We start from the raw sequence: 15016 nt of genomic DNA, 5'->3' as shown, positions 1-15016 counted from the left end.
AAGCTGCGACGCCCTAGCCAATTTAGGTATCCTCCTCCACAACCTTTCCCACTCCGCCCTACCGATTTCTCTCCCTAGAACCTTTTCCCATTCCAGCATGTACGCCCACTGAGGATCCGAATGAGAGCTATTTAAAATCTTGTAGATATTAGAGATAAGGCCTTTCGATCCATCATTGGTTAGAAGGAACCTTTCGATCTGTGTTGGTTCCCTAGTTTCTGACCTCTTGACTCCCGGGTGAAGTACCTAATGCCTTATCTGTGCGTATCTCAATCTTTGCCTCTCCTGTATTGCGAATTCTCGTTTGCAGTCTTCAAACAACAGTAATTCCCCCCTCGAAACATGTCACATAACTTCCCACAGCCACCCTCCCGCCACTTCTCAAATGCACCTTTCTCCAGACCTGGGGTGAAGTTTCCATTACCAAAGAGGGAGGTAAATGGGGATGGACACGTAATGATTCCCTTAGATCCCACCAACTTGTCCCAAATTTCTGCCATGAGCTTAGTTATGGTACTTTCGAAGAGATGCCATGGCCCATGCTCTTTGGGGAGCCAAAGCACTTCTGATAAAGTGCGGTGGGCAACCGCCCTATCCATTTTCACCCAGAGCTTATCTTGCTGATTTTCTTCCCCATCAACCATTCTCTAATGATTCATAACTGAGTAGCCTCATAATAACGTCGAAAGTTTGGCAGTGCTAGGCCTCCTTCACTCTTGGGAGCCATCAGCAAACTACCACTCACCTTAGGTCTCTTCCCTTCCCATATAAATTTGTTGGTCAGGGTCCCTAATTCCTTAAAGAAAATCATGGGAACTGGTTGTGGGACTGCCTGGAACAAGTACTACAGTCGCGGGAATGTTACCATCTTTACCGCTGCTATCCGCCCTAACCAGGATACCCTAAGGCTCCTTCACTTTTGGTAGTCCCTTTTGATTGCTTTAAGGAGAGGGGGAAAGTTCACTTCGTACCACCCTGCCAGAGTCGCTGTAAATCGTACCCCTAGATAACTAATCCCCCCCAGGCTCCACAAGAGATGAGTGCCCCCTTTTAACTCGTCACGTTCCATTCCCCTAAGTGTCAGGTTAAGAACCTCCGATTTATTAGTATTAACCTTTAATCCTGAGGCCTCCCCAAACTTTTCCATCAGTGACAAGCTAACCTGAAGCGATTCTCTCGGCGCCGTCAACATAAGCAGCATGTCATCCGCAAAAGCTGCAACCTTATGTTGTTCCCCTCCAAACGGAATACCCCTTACATCCGACGCCTCCCTAATCGCTTGCAACAACGGTTCTAAATAAATCGCATAGAGGATTGGAGATAGTGGGCAACCTTGTTTCGTTCCCTTCAGGAGATTGACCCGTCTGGTGGCTATCCCATTGACCATTATTCTAATTGACAGAGCTTGATAATTGGCCTGCACCATAGTCAGAAATTCCCCCCTAATGCCCATCTTTTCCATTACCCGGAACAAGAAGGACCACTCCACACGGTCAAAGGCTTCTTCCGCGTCTAACGCTACCAAGACCGCGGGAGTGTTCGTTCACTGGACCTTTTCTACTAGATGGGCCACCCGCCTGATATCGGCCGTTTGCCGACCCTTGGTGAAGCCTGCCTGATCAGGGTGTATCAGAGATGGGAGAATAGTATCCAGTCTATTTGCCAGAATTTTTGTATATATCTTGGCATCGACATTAAGGCTATAGGGCGATAAACCAAATAAAGACCCAGAAGAGAGAGCAGCTTAAGAACAAGGGTCACCTTCGCTTCCTCCATGGACGGGGCAATTCTATCTGATTGCCGAAATGAATTCAATAGACATGTCAGATGGGGGGCCAGCTGCGTGATAAACAACCTATAAAAGGCTGCAGTATAGCCGTCCGGACCTGGGGCTTTATTTTTTTGGGAGGGCTCTAATCACTCCTCGAACTTCCTCTTCCGTAATTACTCGGTTAAGGGCGTCTCTCGTCTCCCTATCAATTTCCCTTAACTGTAGCGATTGTAAAAACCTATCCTGCGGATCACTAGAGGAGTTTTGGGACGCATATAGAGAGTCATAGAACCCCGCTAAGACCTCCTGTAATTCTTCCTGTTTGGTGACCCTTCCCCCGAGCCCAATTTCAGCACAGTAATAGCATTCCCCGCCCTTTTTCCCCTGAGAAGACCTGCCAAAAGCGTATCAGCCTTATTTGCCTTTGCATAAAATTTCTGTCTCACAGCTAACAGTGCCCCCTCTGCTTGTTTGGTACGCAGGATTTCTAGCTGACCCAACGCTTTCATGTATTCCCGCATAGCTACCCGGGAAGGGGTCGTCCCCGCTGTCTGCCTAGCCGCTTCCACCTAAAACTCTAGTTGAGCCTCTAAAGTCTTCAGTTGTTTCACGCGGAAAGCAGTTGCTGCAATTAGGTCCCCCCTGATGGTGGCCTTAAATGCATCCCAGCGTACCCCCTTTCCCTTATCCTCCTTTCTATGAATAGAAAAGAAGGTCCTAATCTTCTCCTCTATGTCACTGCGAACCTCAGGTCTCTCAGTACCGCCCTTGGAAATTCTCAGCTCCACACTCCCCTCACCCTTCTGCCCAGGTCTAGAACCGCTGAGACTATTTTATGATCCGCTATTCCTATTGGACCCACATTCACCTCACAAATGCCTCCCACCAGTCCTACCGAGACCCATATATAATCTATTCTGGATTGCGATCCGTGAACTCCCGATATGAAGGTGTAACCCTCCTCTTCCCCCTTCAGCTCCCTCCACACATACCTCAGTCACAACCTACCAATTCTTTCCTAGCCCCTAGGGTGGCTACTCCGCAGGGCTCCCACCTTTGCCCTACTTCTTTCTGTCCCCAGGGCCTACCGCCATGATAGCTGCTATAGGGATTTGCAGGGAGTATGAGTCTTCCAACTTTGCAGGCCCGTTTCCAGATTAGTAACCCCAGTTTCACTAGGTAAGGGCTGTTCTGAATCACATTTGCTGGAGCCCAAGTAGGTCTCTGAATAGCGTCTGAGAGACAGCCGGTTGTAGAAGTCGGGTATCAATTGTGATCTCATCTGCCATCCATTGTATTACGTGTTTTAATTGGCCTGCCAAGTAGTACAGTTCAAAATTGGGGATTTTCAGACCTCCCTTATCATAGGGCCTTTGTAGCCCTTCCAGCGCAACTATGTCTGCCTCCCTGCCAAAGGAATCGTCTGCAGAGTTTGTTTAGGTCTGTGAAAAAGCGTGGGGGGGTGTTGAATGGGACATTGGTAAAATAATGCAGAAGTCGGGGCAGCGCTACCATTTTTAAAAGTCCGGCTCTTCCCGCCACAGAAAGCGGCAATTCTCCCCAAAAGGCCATTGATTTTTCTAGGCTTTCCTTGGCTCTTACTGTGTTTAGAGTGTGCTCAATTTTGGGGTGCCGGTGGATAATGATCCCCAAGTATGTGAAGGATGTGGTCATCCACTGTAAGGCCATTGAAGGCAGTCTATCGCCATCATCCCTACTCAGGGCGGCCAGGGGGTGGAGGCAAGATTTTTCATTGTTAATTTGTATCCCCGTGTATCTATGGAACCCCTCCAATGTCTCCAGGATATATGGTAGTATGTGTTCTGGGTTGTTTAGGTACAGCAGTGTGTCGTCGGCATAAATCGACACCAGGTGTGTCAACCCATCTATCACTATGCTCCCATCACCGTACTCCTGACGCAGATATGCCGCTACAGGTTCGATAGCTATGATGTACAGCATGGGGGAGAGTGGGCAGCGTGCCGTGTGTGCCTTTGGAGGTGCCATTTGTCGGAGAATGTATTGTTCGTGTGCACTCTAGCCGTGGGGTCTGTGTATATGAGGTTAGTCCACTTTAAGAAGGACGGGCCTATCACCATCTTTGTCATGGTGGCATATAGCCATTCCCACCTGACCGAGTCGAAAGCCTTATCCAATGACGCCACTGCGCATTTCTCGGGTCTGCTATTGGTGTTATAAATAACATGGTGTAATCTACGTAGGTTCTCGGTGATGGATTGCCCAGGCACATAGCCCGCCTGGTCCTGATGGATCAGAAGAGGGACTACCCTACACAGTCTTTTTGCCAATAATGCCGTCAGGATCTTGTTATCGGAGTTAAACATGGACAGGGGCCTGTATGAGCCACACTCTACTCCATCGTTGCCAGGTTTCAATAGAGGGATGATTACGGCCTCTCTCATGGTGTCTGGGAGGGTGCCCACTTTGTACGCTTCATTGAACACTCGGGCAAGAAGTGGTGCCAGAACGTCCTCATACTATTTGTAAAACTCCGCAGGGAGCCTGTCAGTCCCTGGGGCTTTCCCGGATGGTAAGGATCTAATGGTGACTATCACCTCCTCCGGGGTGATTGGTTCGTCCAGGGCTTCAGCCAGTTGTGCGTCCAATTTGGGTAGTTTGATGATGTCTAAGACATCATCTATTTCAGTGTCTGTAGGAGACTGGGTGCTGGCATAAAGATCCTGGTAAAACCCGGCGAACACCGAGTTTATGCCCAACTGTGTGTGTACTGCATTGCCGTCCGGCCCACGGACATGGCAAATGGAGGTCCTGGGGATTTCCCGTTTGAGGAGCCAAGCTAATACTTTCCCTGGTTTGTCTCCTAGGGCATGCGTTCTCTCGATGTGTTTAGTATAGCTAAGCTTCCCTAGTTTATCCCAGTACGTTAAGCAAGCTTGTCTAAGCTCAACCTTCTTTTGTATGTGTTCTGGGTCTAAGGTGGCCTTCGCATTCAATTCAGCTAACTCCTTTTCAGTGTGTGCGAGTGAGGTTACAATGGATCTCTGGGTTCCCCCTATGGCTGCCAGCATTTCTCCCCTCATGACAACTTTGTACGCCTCCCATACCATGCCTATATGCTGCAAGCTATTTTAGTTTACCTGCCAGAAATCGAGTGTGCTGTTCCCGATATGTTCGCGGAAGGCTGCGTCTAGCAATGCTTCACTTCTTAGTCTCCACGTAGGCACAGGGGGTCTGGCTGCAAACACCGCCCAGGTGGTTACTAGCGGAGAGTGGGGGGATAATACTCTGGCTAGGTATTGTGTGTCCTCGAACTGCGCTAGCCGCTACTCGCTCACTAATATGTAGTCCAACCTGGTATAAACAGCGTGAGGGGGGGAATAGAAGGAGTACTCTCGTTTTTCCGGGTGTTTTCGCCATAGGTCTATAAGCCCTAGTTGTTGCGTCAGAGTGTTCAATATTTTTGCAGACGGGGATGGGCGGGTGTGTTTATTGTCTGATCTGTCTATGCGGGGATCCAGGGTGCAATTGTGATCCCCCCACCCCCCAGATAAGGGTGCTATCTCAGTAAGGGCTGAGCCATCTGTATAGTGAGTGGAAGATGGTTGTGGCTGGGAGCGTAAGTGTTGATTAAGCAGATCTCCCTACCTTCTATGGTATCGTGAACCAGGGCCATCCTGCCTTCGTCGTCTGTTTTTGTGTTCAATAGTTTAAAGGGGATGGTGGGAGCAATCCAGATCAGGACCCCTCTGGCGTAAGTGGAATAAGTGGAGCCTATCAGAGTCCCTCTCCAGGTCTTGGTGAGTATTTCCAGCTTACGTGCGTCCAGATGTATCTCTTGTAGCAAAGCGATTCCGACCTTGCTCCGTTTTACTAGGGCATGGATGCGGCGTTGTTTGACAAAGCTGTTCATTCCCCTGACGTTCCACGTCATAATTCTGATCTTGTCAGCCATGAGTTTTGAGTAGCCAAATGAACGCAAGGGTGGCACCTCCGGAGGCATCTCTTCTGGCATCGGCGGTTCCCAGTGTTCTAAGTGGTCTTGTCTTTACCCGGAAAAATTCCCCAACTTTAACCCCAACTCCCATGTTCCCTCCCTCCTTCAACTTTATAGTCGCCTGTAACCAGAACTGTCCCGTGGGGTTTCCCCCCCCTATGACTACCCCATTTCCGCTCCATTCGACCGAGTAGTGATCTCATGACACCCTACGGGCGGGTTAAATAAACCCAAAAAAGATAAAAAGGAACTTTTGGGGGCAGAAGAGTTCCGCTGCAGGTGTTCACTCGTTAGGAGCAGTCCTCCTTCGGCACGGCTCCTGAGGATGATCAATCCTGCTGCGCACAAGTGTAAGTTCTGCCTGTTTGCGTGTTCCGCGCCAGATGTCGGCTTTTCATGTGGTCACTCCAGGTGAGGCTCAGCGTGGCTTGCGCCCTGTTTTGTCGAGATCTGGAATCTGTTCCCCGTCCATCCAATCTCTGGCCTCCGTCGGTGTGTCAAACAAGAGCGTTTTGTTGTTATGCAGCACCTTCAAACGAGCAGGGTATAGAAGCATGTAGCGCAGGCCTGCTTTCTTCAATCTTGCTTTCGTGTAGATGATTTGTGCTCTCTTCATTTGGACCTGGAAAGTGTAATCAGGATAGATGGCAATCTTTGCAGAGTCTCTTTGGATCTGGCCTCCTGATCTTGAGAAGGCCAAAATTGTTTCCCTGCCTTTGTCGTTGAGCACTTTTGCTATTACTGGCCTAGGCGGAGCCCCCGGGGGAGGCTTCTTGGTGAGGGATCGATGGGCTCTTTCAATGGTGAAGCCTTGTGAGAGTTTCTCTGCTCCAATTTCTTGCATTAGGAGGTTCTCAACATAGCTTGTGGGGTCAGTTCTCTCAATACCCTCTGGCAGGCCTAGAATTGTAATGTTACGGCGTGCTCGCCCTTCGGCCTCTTCAGCCCTTTCTGCCAGGTGTTTTACTCTTTGCGCCAGTTCATTAACATCTTTTAGAAGTTGCATTTTGGCCTCCGTTTTCTCGAACCTAGGTTTCGAGCACTTCATTCCTGCCAGCAATGTTGCAAACGTCCTGTCGGAGTAGACCCAAGTCTATGGCCACTGCACTCTCCAGTGTGGGGCACTGTTATGCCTGGGTCCCGTGCTTGCCCTGGGCTGCAAGTCGGGCTGCACCCTCCTCAGCACCGGTATGGATTGCAATTGCAATCGCGCAGGCGCTCCGGGTCCTCATCTCCCGGTCAATTCCGCACTGCCCGTGCTCCGCCACGGACCTCCCCCCCGTCTAGAGCTGAGGCGTCCTTCACCTCCATGAGGGCTAGGGCAACGGGGGGTTGGGGGAAGGAGGCAGCCCAGCGCTTAAGGGTGTGCAGCCTGGCCCGATTCTCCCCCCGCACCAGCTCCCCACCTTGTGTGGGCTCTTCAGTGCTGTGGCTTCGGCTGTGGCACCAGGACCTGCTCTCTACTCCACACCGCCGGCCACGTGGTGTCCGGGTCTCTCCTCCTTCGCGCCGTGCTGCTGCCTCCTCCAGGGTGGACCACATGCCTGGTCACAGCACGACCGCTCCGAATTAGTCTGTGTCTCCCAGGCACAATAACTCTGCCCTCCGACACATCCACCTGGTTGCTCCGGGGGGCGGTCCTCGTACGGGGACCCAGGGGCACCAGGCCGCTGGGATCGGCCAGCGCCGCGGGCCGCCTCTCTCTCCTTGACCCGTTCACTGTGGTCTCCTTCCCCCAATCCGCACTTGGGCCCACCGCCCACAGCGCTCCCGTCCACGCCTCTGGTCCTTGGGATCTGCTAGGCTCTGGTACGTTGGCACAGGCAGGCGGGCGCAGCGCTGCCATGGCTGCCTATGCAGTAGGCGCCATTTTCCTCCCAGTATGCGGGCACTCAATAACATGGTGCACTCGTTCAGGATGGGGTCCGTGGGTCTCCAGACTCAAGCTGAAGTCGCTCGACAGCTTCACCGGCAGATGCAGCAGCCCGTAGATGTTCCGGGCGGTCACGAAAACTTATGTCTCAGCATATCAAGGGTCACATCAAGCAGAGCCAGCCGAGAGTGTGTCTGTCCTACATGGTGGTTGGCCACGCCCCCTTGGAGGGAGATCCTTATCGTCAGCAGGTGCCTCCCTCGCGAACAGCCTCACTGCCGCCATCTGTCTTGTGCCTGATCTTCTTAAGTTCTGGAAACTCCTCAAGACCTTCCTCTTCTCCTCCTCCTTCGCTCTCCCTCTACCCTGCTAACCCATCCCTCTGCTCTCTCCATTTCTCCTTCGTCTTCCTAATAGCTTGCTAACTGGTTGCCTGGTGTACCAGTCCCAGGCACTCCCGCCAGTCCTCTCTTGCACTTGCCTCAGGACCCTACTCCCACCCACCTTCACCGCACTTAGAATAACCCAAGAGAGTGGCGGTCTCTGCACTTACCCCAGTCTTCGATGACTGAGTTCACTTGGACCTCTCCCTACCTGTGACCCCCCAATGCACTTGCACGAGCCATATGCAACGTGCTTGATGACCGTCTGTCTGTTCTCCCCTGTCTCCTCCCCTAAATGGCTCTTATAAAACTGCAGAATCGCCATCAGGCCTATTTGCTGTGTCTCAAATGTTAAATGTATTCTATGCCCTTACTCTGCCTGTGCAGAGCAGACTATAATCATCTCAGAATTTCAAGGGCTCTGAGCGACTGTTTTTCCACTTGTTCCCACTCTCCTTGAGCGCTTTGAAGCACTCTGTGTATAGGCGCTATATAAATAAATACAATACAACTCTGGGCTATCCATTAGGCAGCTTACATCAGAGAAAACAGATTCTTCTGGAGGCACAGAGGCATTAAACGTTATTGAGGGTGGGGAATCTAGCATGCTTGATTCTTGTTCAGAGTCCCCAGTAATGCGACAATGATATCTCCTAGAAGGGCCCTCTTTAATCAGCTCCACATCCTTGGCACTATTTACAAGGATTATGTTAACCACTCTTGACAATATCTGCTTCATGGCCCGCTGTTCATTTGCCATAGTTGAGCAGAGCCCAAAGATTGCATCAACTGTTACTGCCACAGTATTCAAACTTGGGTTAAAGCTTGTTTGTTGCTGATGTGTGGTGTCACTAGTATTATGAATGGAAGAAGGCAAGGATACATCCAGCGTAGTTTGGGCAATGGTTACCAAATCAGGGGTGAACGAAAGGTTTGTATTTGATATTTGTGTTCACCTCCAATCCACCCATCGATGCTCTTTGCAAATCTAACCACATATTTAATAGGGAATTATGCATTGGCATTAGTCATAATGGAGCAGAAATCCATCATTTCACACCTCCAGCTCAGAGAGTACTTTCTATAATGTGGCTTCTGCTATTATCAATGTATCCTTCTGGGCAAAATGGAAACCACTGTACCATTGGGGAATCCCGGTTATAGAGCTTTTACCCTGTGCCTCTCATTGTATCATTAGGTTAGCTGTTGCCCCTTCTTTCTTGACAAAGCTCATCCCTGCAGCCTCCTTCGCCCTGATGCCCTATGTAATGAATCGAGGAAATGTGTCCCTTCTCCCCAGGGGAGCCTCCCTCTTTGAGGCTAGGGAGGTGAGCCTTCTCTACATGACCCTTCATAGGGCTCTGGGGAAGTGGGACCTCACTGGGAGAGACTCCCCATAGGGGACAAGGACTCCAGTTCCTCTAAGAACTCCTTAACCCCTCCCCTATGATGGCATACATGGGACTGCCTGAGATGCTTAACAGCAATGAAAAACAAGACTGGGCTGAAGATAATGTTAACATTTACCGTGAACAGTCCTACAGATAAGAGGTGCATCAGCCACCTTTACTCCCTAAAAATAGGCAAATACCCCCAAAAAATTATAATAGGGAGTAAAAATACTCCCCACAAAAAAAGGAAACCGGTACATAGGGCCATGTGCCCCTACTTTTACCCACACAGCTCCATGGATACGTTTGAGCTAGTATTGCATGTAGTATCAAAAGGAAGAAACTGCTATTATTACTGCCGGATCGGAAAAAGAAAACATGCATCTTTTCATGTATATGAATAACTAGGTGCAAAGCAATGATTATAACAAAAACATTTCCATTTCTTCAGTTAAAACATATTTTCACTCACTTACTGCCATTGGGAAATGGACTTACATTTTTACTCGAAAAAAATTATTTTCTCACAGCTTTAAAAAAATAGGGGTTAAAATACTTTCACATCAAAATCTTATCTGGAACACTGATCTTGAGGGTCAGAGAAAGGAAGCCGTCTCTTTAAGGACAAACCTCGACTTCACTGTGACTGACGTTTAAGGAGGAGGACACGCTGAGAGGAGAATCATAAGGAAGCAGGGGAGGCCCCCTGGTAACTTAACACAAGCGGGAGGTGGAGCCAACGAGAGTCACAGAGCCCGCGGAAATCAGAATGACTCTGAACTAGACAATGAGACGCTGGGAAGACAGCGTACCAAATCAGAGAGAAACCAACGGAATCAGAATCTAAAATCTGTTGGTGGTGTTACCATGAGTAGTTTGTGATGGACAGGGAGCCCAACCAACTACGCAGACACCAACGTGCGTAGGTATCCGCAACGGCACCAGTTCCCATGAGGTACGCCAGACCGTAGCACAAGAGCAAAACGATAAGCTGGCGGATAGAGGTCAATGGAGAAGACAACCGAGAGAGAGAAGGTCCAGAGTAACCACAGGCCCTGGAGATGTTTCCCCATGAAAGAGAGCAGTAAAGAGGAGAACAGGTGGACCAGGAAACCAAAAGGGAATCGTTATGTGAGTGGAGAAACTCGACCCAGTTAAATTGTTGAAGTAAACTACAAAGTTGATAAATCTGAACTGTAACAAAATAAGTGTGAACGTCATATGTAAGACTGGCAAAGAGAATATGAATCAGTGGATAACACTACCCTGGGAAGAGGGGAGCGATCCCAGTCCTCAAGAGGGATACTTTGGAGAGTAGTAGAACCAAAAGAGTTTGACAGATAAACAAGAGAAGGAGTTAAACAGAGGACCAAGATAAGTCTAAGCTAAGAAGGGGACATAAAAACAATCCTGATGGGATAGCCCAGACAAGCAAAGGTATCATGCAAGGTTGTACACAGCAAAACTAGGTGGATGTAAGGATCAAACACTTTACGAAAGAGACCAGGAAAAATAATTCCTCAAGATAAAGGAAAAGCCCAAGACCTTATCCAAGAATTGCAAGTCCTGGTACAGAAGGTAGCTAGAGACTATTTGAAAAAAAGATATTGACATAACTCTAAAGCCGTTATGCTTCACCAGGAGAAGGAAGTAATACTCCTGGCCTTAGTTTGTTTGAATAATGGTAGGGTCAGATAAGGTCCATTTTTTTGACAGAGGATTTTCTATTGAAGTTTTCGGATGTCTGACAATCACTAATTATATAGGTAGGGAACACCCAATTGTCATAGGGAGAGATAGGGCTTCCAATTAATATTTAATAAACCAATTTTGGAAATGTCTTCAAAAAGTCCACGTAGGTCTACTGACTAGGGATGCAACGGTATAACGTTAAAGATACCGTGAACCACTTAATTGAACAATAATAACCGTCACATTGTTTATACCGGTATACCGTTTATACCGTTAAGTGTGCTTTTCAATCTGATTTGTAAAGGCTGCAGTAAGAAAGTGCTGCACAGTCTTGGTCTTGCAATGTTGGATGTGCCGTCTGCAAAGTAGTTTCAGTTGGAGCAGTTTTTAATGCCATTCCATAAACCACACGTGTCTGACACAAAATCAATATGTTAGCAATAGGAAGAATAAAGACAGTGCCAAGAAGGAAAAAGGTTTACTTTGGGTTGGCGGCTTTGGGGTTTATATATTTATAATGGATAATGTTTGCTAAACATATATGACAATGGGGGATTTTCCTGGCTCCGTCATTGAATTTTCATATAAGTGACACTGCGAAATTCACTAATCTCTGTGGGTATTTCCTGCTGCCATACCAAAGGGTAACATGTCCGTGATTACTGAACACCTTTTGGCCCGAGAGGGAGAGGGAGAGAGAGAGAGGGGGGGAGGGAGAGAGAGAGAGAACAAGCTTATACTACCATCAGTCTCCATTGATCTGTGGCATGCAGGGTATCAAGATGGCAAAATGTTCATCTTCACCAGTAGCCAGTGGGGGAGCTAAAAGCCTAAATGAACACTTAAGAAAAGCTATTCAGTTTGCGTTGACAGTCGCAGCAGGGTTCCCCACCCCCCCTCCTCCTCTCCACACGTGCGTTTGTGTTTGGTGGAAGCAAGGGTTATATACATGATTCAAAAACTAGACATCTTCACATCAATGTGACAATAATTCTGACAATGCAATTCAAGTTAACAATCCATTACCCACAGATAAATCATTGTCCAAAAAGAAAATTCAGTTTGTTCCTAAATATTAAGTTAGCCACAAATTATCTGTACTTTTAAAAAATGGTACATTAAATTCTAGGTTGTATGTAAGAAAATATCTAGGTAGGTAATTTATGGCCTTAAGTACAATTTAACCGATCGCAGTGTCAGCCATCAGAAAGCAGTTAATACGTAAACCATATTAAAAGTTAACTTTACATACTTGGACGATTGTGAAAGCTGCTGAGCTATCCGATAAGCCAAAGGGTCTCGATCCAGTGCAAATAATGTGATATTAGAAGCTTGACGTAAAATAGATCTTGCATGCCCCCCAGCTCCAAATGTCATATCCAAAATACGCTGTAAAAAGTAAGAAATGCAGTATTATACACTATGATTGAATAAACAAGAATTTTAGAAACTGGCATGCAGCTCTGTTAAGTGTTAAATTTACAGTACATTATTTAAAAACAAACCAAAATGACTTAACATTCCCATAAACGTGAGAAACCTAAAGGGCATGCTCACAAATAGTCTCCAGTGATCCATTAATCAGGTGGCCAGGGAAAGTCATAGCTCTTGGATCCCAACCCTGGGGATGGACACACAAGGGAGGATCTCCTGGACAGAGGGCCCTTGGCGACTGCAGGGAGGACGTCCGAAAGAGAGATATGGTATTCCCCCGTTCCTTGCCCCAATCCATCATAACCACCCTTGTTGTTCATGGGATATTGTCACCCAAGTCCCATCCTACCCCTTGACCTTCCCTCACGAAAAAGGGAAGATAAAATATCTTGGCTGGCTAGGGAGAACAAACCTTTTCACAACTCTTGAAACTAACATTGTCTCTCTGTCCTTAACACACAGAGGATATGTTGAGAACTGAGCCTTTTCCTCACAGGTATGCCCTTCCAATAAACAAAAGGATTGAACATCACTCACTCGCCTTAATAGACCCAACAAGTCCCCACACCAGGTACTGAAAAGAGGATGAGACAAGCTCAAACTCCCTCAGTCTGTCTACGATATTTCCAATCTCACCCCATCTATCCCTCCCCATTGCCAATAGGTACTGGGACGAGCAAGAGGCGATCGAGAGCAAAGAGGATTACCCATAGGAACAGCACGGAGAGGCAAAGAGAGGCCTACTACATAGCACCATTACTGTCTCACTAATAGAGTCAGGCAAGCTCAGGCACTTTACTACAACTGTGCACACCTGACTCCACTTCACTCTTCACTACAATTTAAAAGGTGTGGTTCTGCCAGATGCAATGAGCAAGCTGGGGTTGCTGGATGGAACTTGGAGGCCAAGCTCAAGTGCCAAGAAGGCTGCAGAAGGGGGAGTCTGAATGATCCGGTGGAGTGCGGAATGCTGACATGCTGGCCCGGTGTGTCAGAGGGGCTGCAGCACAGCAAGGGAGCCGTGTCTCCAAGCTGCTGGAGCGGGACGCAGCGCAGGCAGTTGGCTGTGTCCAGGCCAGTGCTTGCTGCCCTGGGACGTGTGACAGTGCCAGGGGTGTCCGAGGGTGGTAAGACCCTGACCTCAATCCAAGACCCTGGAGAACTGCTCACCAGCGACGTGCTACTTAAGTGAGTTTTCCAAATTAGAGAGAGAAAGAGTGTGTGGGTGGCTGGAGCATGAGCAGAAGTGGGCAAGCAGGCCGACAATTGAAAACGAGAGAAAGAAAATCAAACCGAGAGAGAGTACGCTAGCGGTGCAGAAACCAAAGAGATGGTAAGAAAAGGAGCTGAAAGCAGAGAGCAGGTGCGAATGGCCCGAAAGCGGGGAAAAGGGTGCAAGCAACCCGAAACCAAAACAGAGTGTGCAAGAAGCACATGACTGGGAATGATGATGCAAGAGTGCCTGAAACAGTAAAGAGAAGTGTGCAAGAGGCACAGCAAGGGGAAAAGAGGGTGCAAGTGTGCATGACAGAAAAGAAGGTCTGTGGGAAGCCTCAGTGAAGTGGAAAAGAACAGAGTGAAAGTGGCACAGAAGGGTGAAGAGAATAAGGAGGGGGCTAGAAGTCAGAACGAACACGCCTGGGAGGAGCAAAGAGGCCAGCGTTCTCAAAAGACTCCGCTACTACCTCCCCTGAAAGAACTATACATTGAAAAAGGTACATCCTGAACAGGAGAACTTTTTGTTTAAAGACCAAATGGGGCCTAGGCTTGAAGGAAGGGAACCCTGAAAGGGCCAAAGAAAATTGTAAAGAACACCGTTCTAGAGATCAGAGGCCTAGACCTTGGGGAAGAGAGCCCTGAGAGGCCTATCAGGAACTGTGTCTTTTTGTTTGGAACAGGAAGCATCGAAGCTTGGGGAAGGAAACGCCAACAGTCCCAGAGACATTGTGAACTTTATTGACTTGCAGCAAACGCTCTACATGGAAGGTTCTGAGGGCAACCCTTTTGAGTTGAACTATTTTTTAAATTGGCAGAACTACACTTATTGGTAACACTACCTGAAACCAGCTGTGGTTTATATTTCTTTTTGAGCCACCATTTTTCCTTCAAGAAAATCCCCTATTGTATTTGGTCTAAGAGTGAGGACAAGCATAGGTTTGGACACAGACAGATTTTGGTTTTGGACTTACGGACATCGATGGCCCTTAGAAGCATCAGCTGAGGCAACACCCCCTTAGAGTTAGGGCCAGGTAGGCAAAGTTTTGACAAAGGTTTTCAAACTGTTTCTTTTCAGTCTGTGTCTCTCTTGATACCATGCCCGTCTCACAATAATAAGAAACAGAATATATATCAAGCACAATATTTTAAATGGTCTATTCATTGACAGGTGTGGCAAATCTAGAGATACTGCCACTGGCTCTCTGGAGGGAAGCTACTCCTATGTGGCCCGGTAGAGGCACAAGCTACCTTACTGAACCTGGGAGTAGCTATCTGTGG

At 48.2% G+C, this 15016-nt stretch overlaps 1 protein-coding gene across 7 annotated transcripts in view; it reads right to left on the bottom strand.

Annotated features, from left to right (window-relative positions):
- The window catches only part of METTL15 (methyltransferase 15, mitochondrial 12S rRNA N4-cytidine), a 1712973-nt gene that overhangs the window by 1270117 nt on the left and 427840 nt on the right, over positions 1 to 15016 (bottom strand). For all 7 annotated transcript variants that reach the window (XM_069623524.1, XM_069623525.1, XM_069623522.1 and 4 more), the window contains exon 3: positions 12339 to 12475. In XM_069623524.1, the coding sequence (XP_069479625.1) occupies positions 12339 to 12475 (137 nt within the window). The remainder of the gene's footprint in view (positions 1 to 12338; positions 12476 to 15016) is intronic.

Source organism: Ambystoma mexicanum, chromosome 11 (genome assembly GCF_040938575.1).
Source record: "Ambystoma mexicanum isolate Mex_15411 chromosome 11, UKY_AmexF1_1, whole genome shotgun sequence".
Lineage (NCBI taxonomy): Eukaryota > Metazoa > Chordata > Amphibia > Caudata > Ambystomatidae > Ambystoma > Ambystoma mexicanum.
The sequence above is the reverse complement of the archived record's forward strand: the minus strand, read 5'-3'. Positions and strand labels throughout refer to the sequence as shown.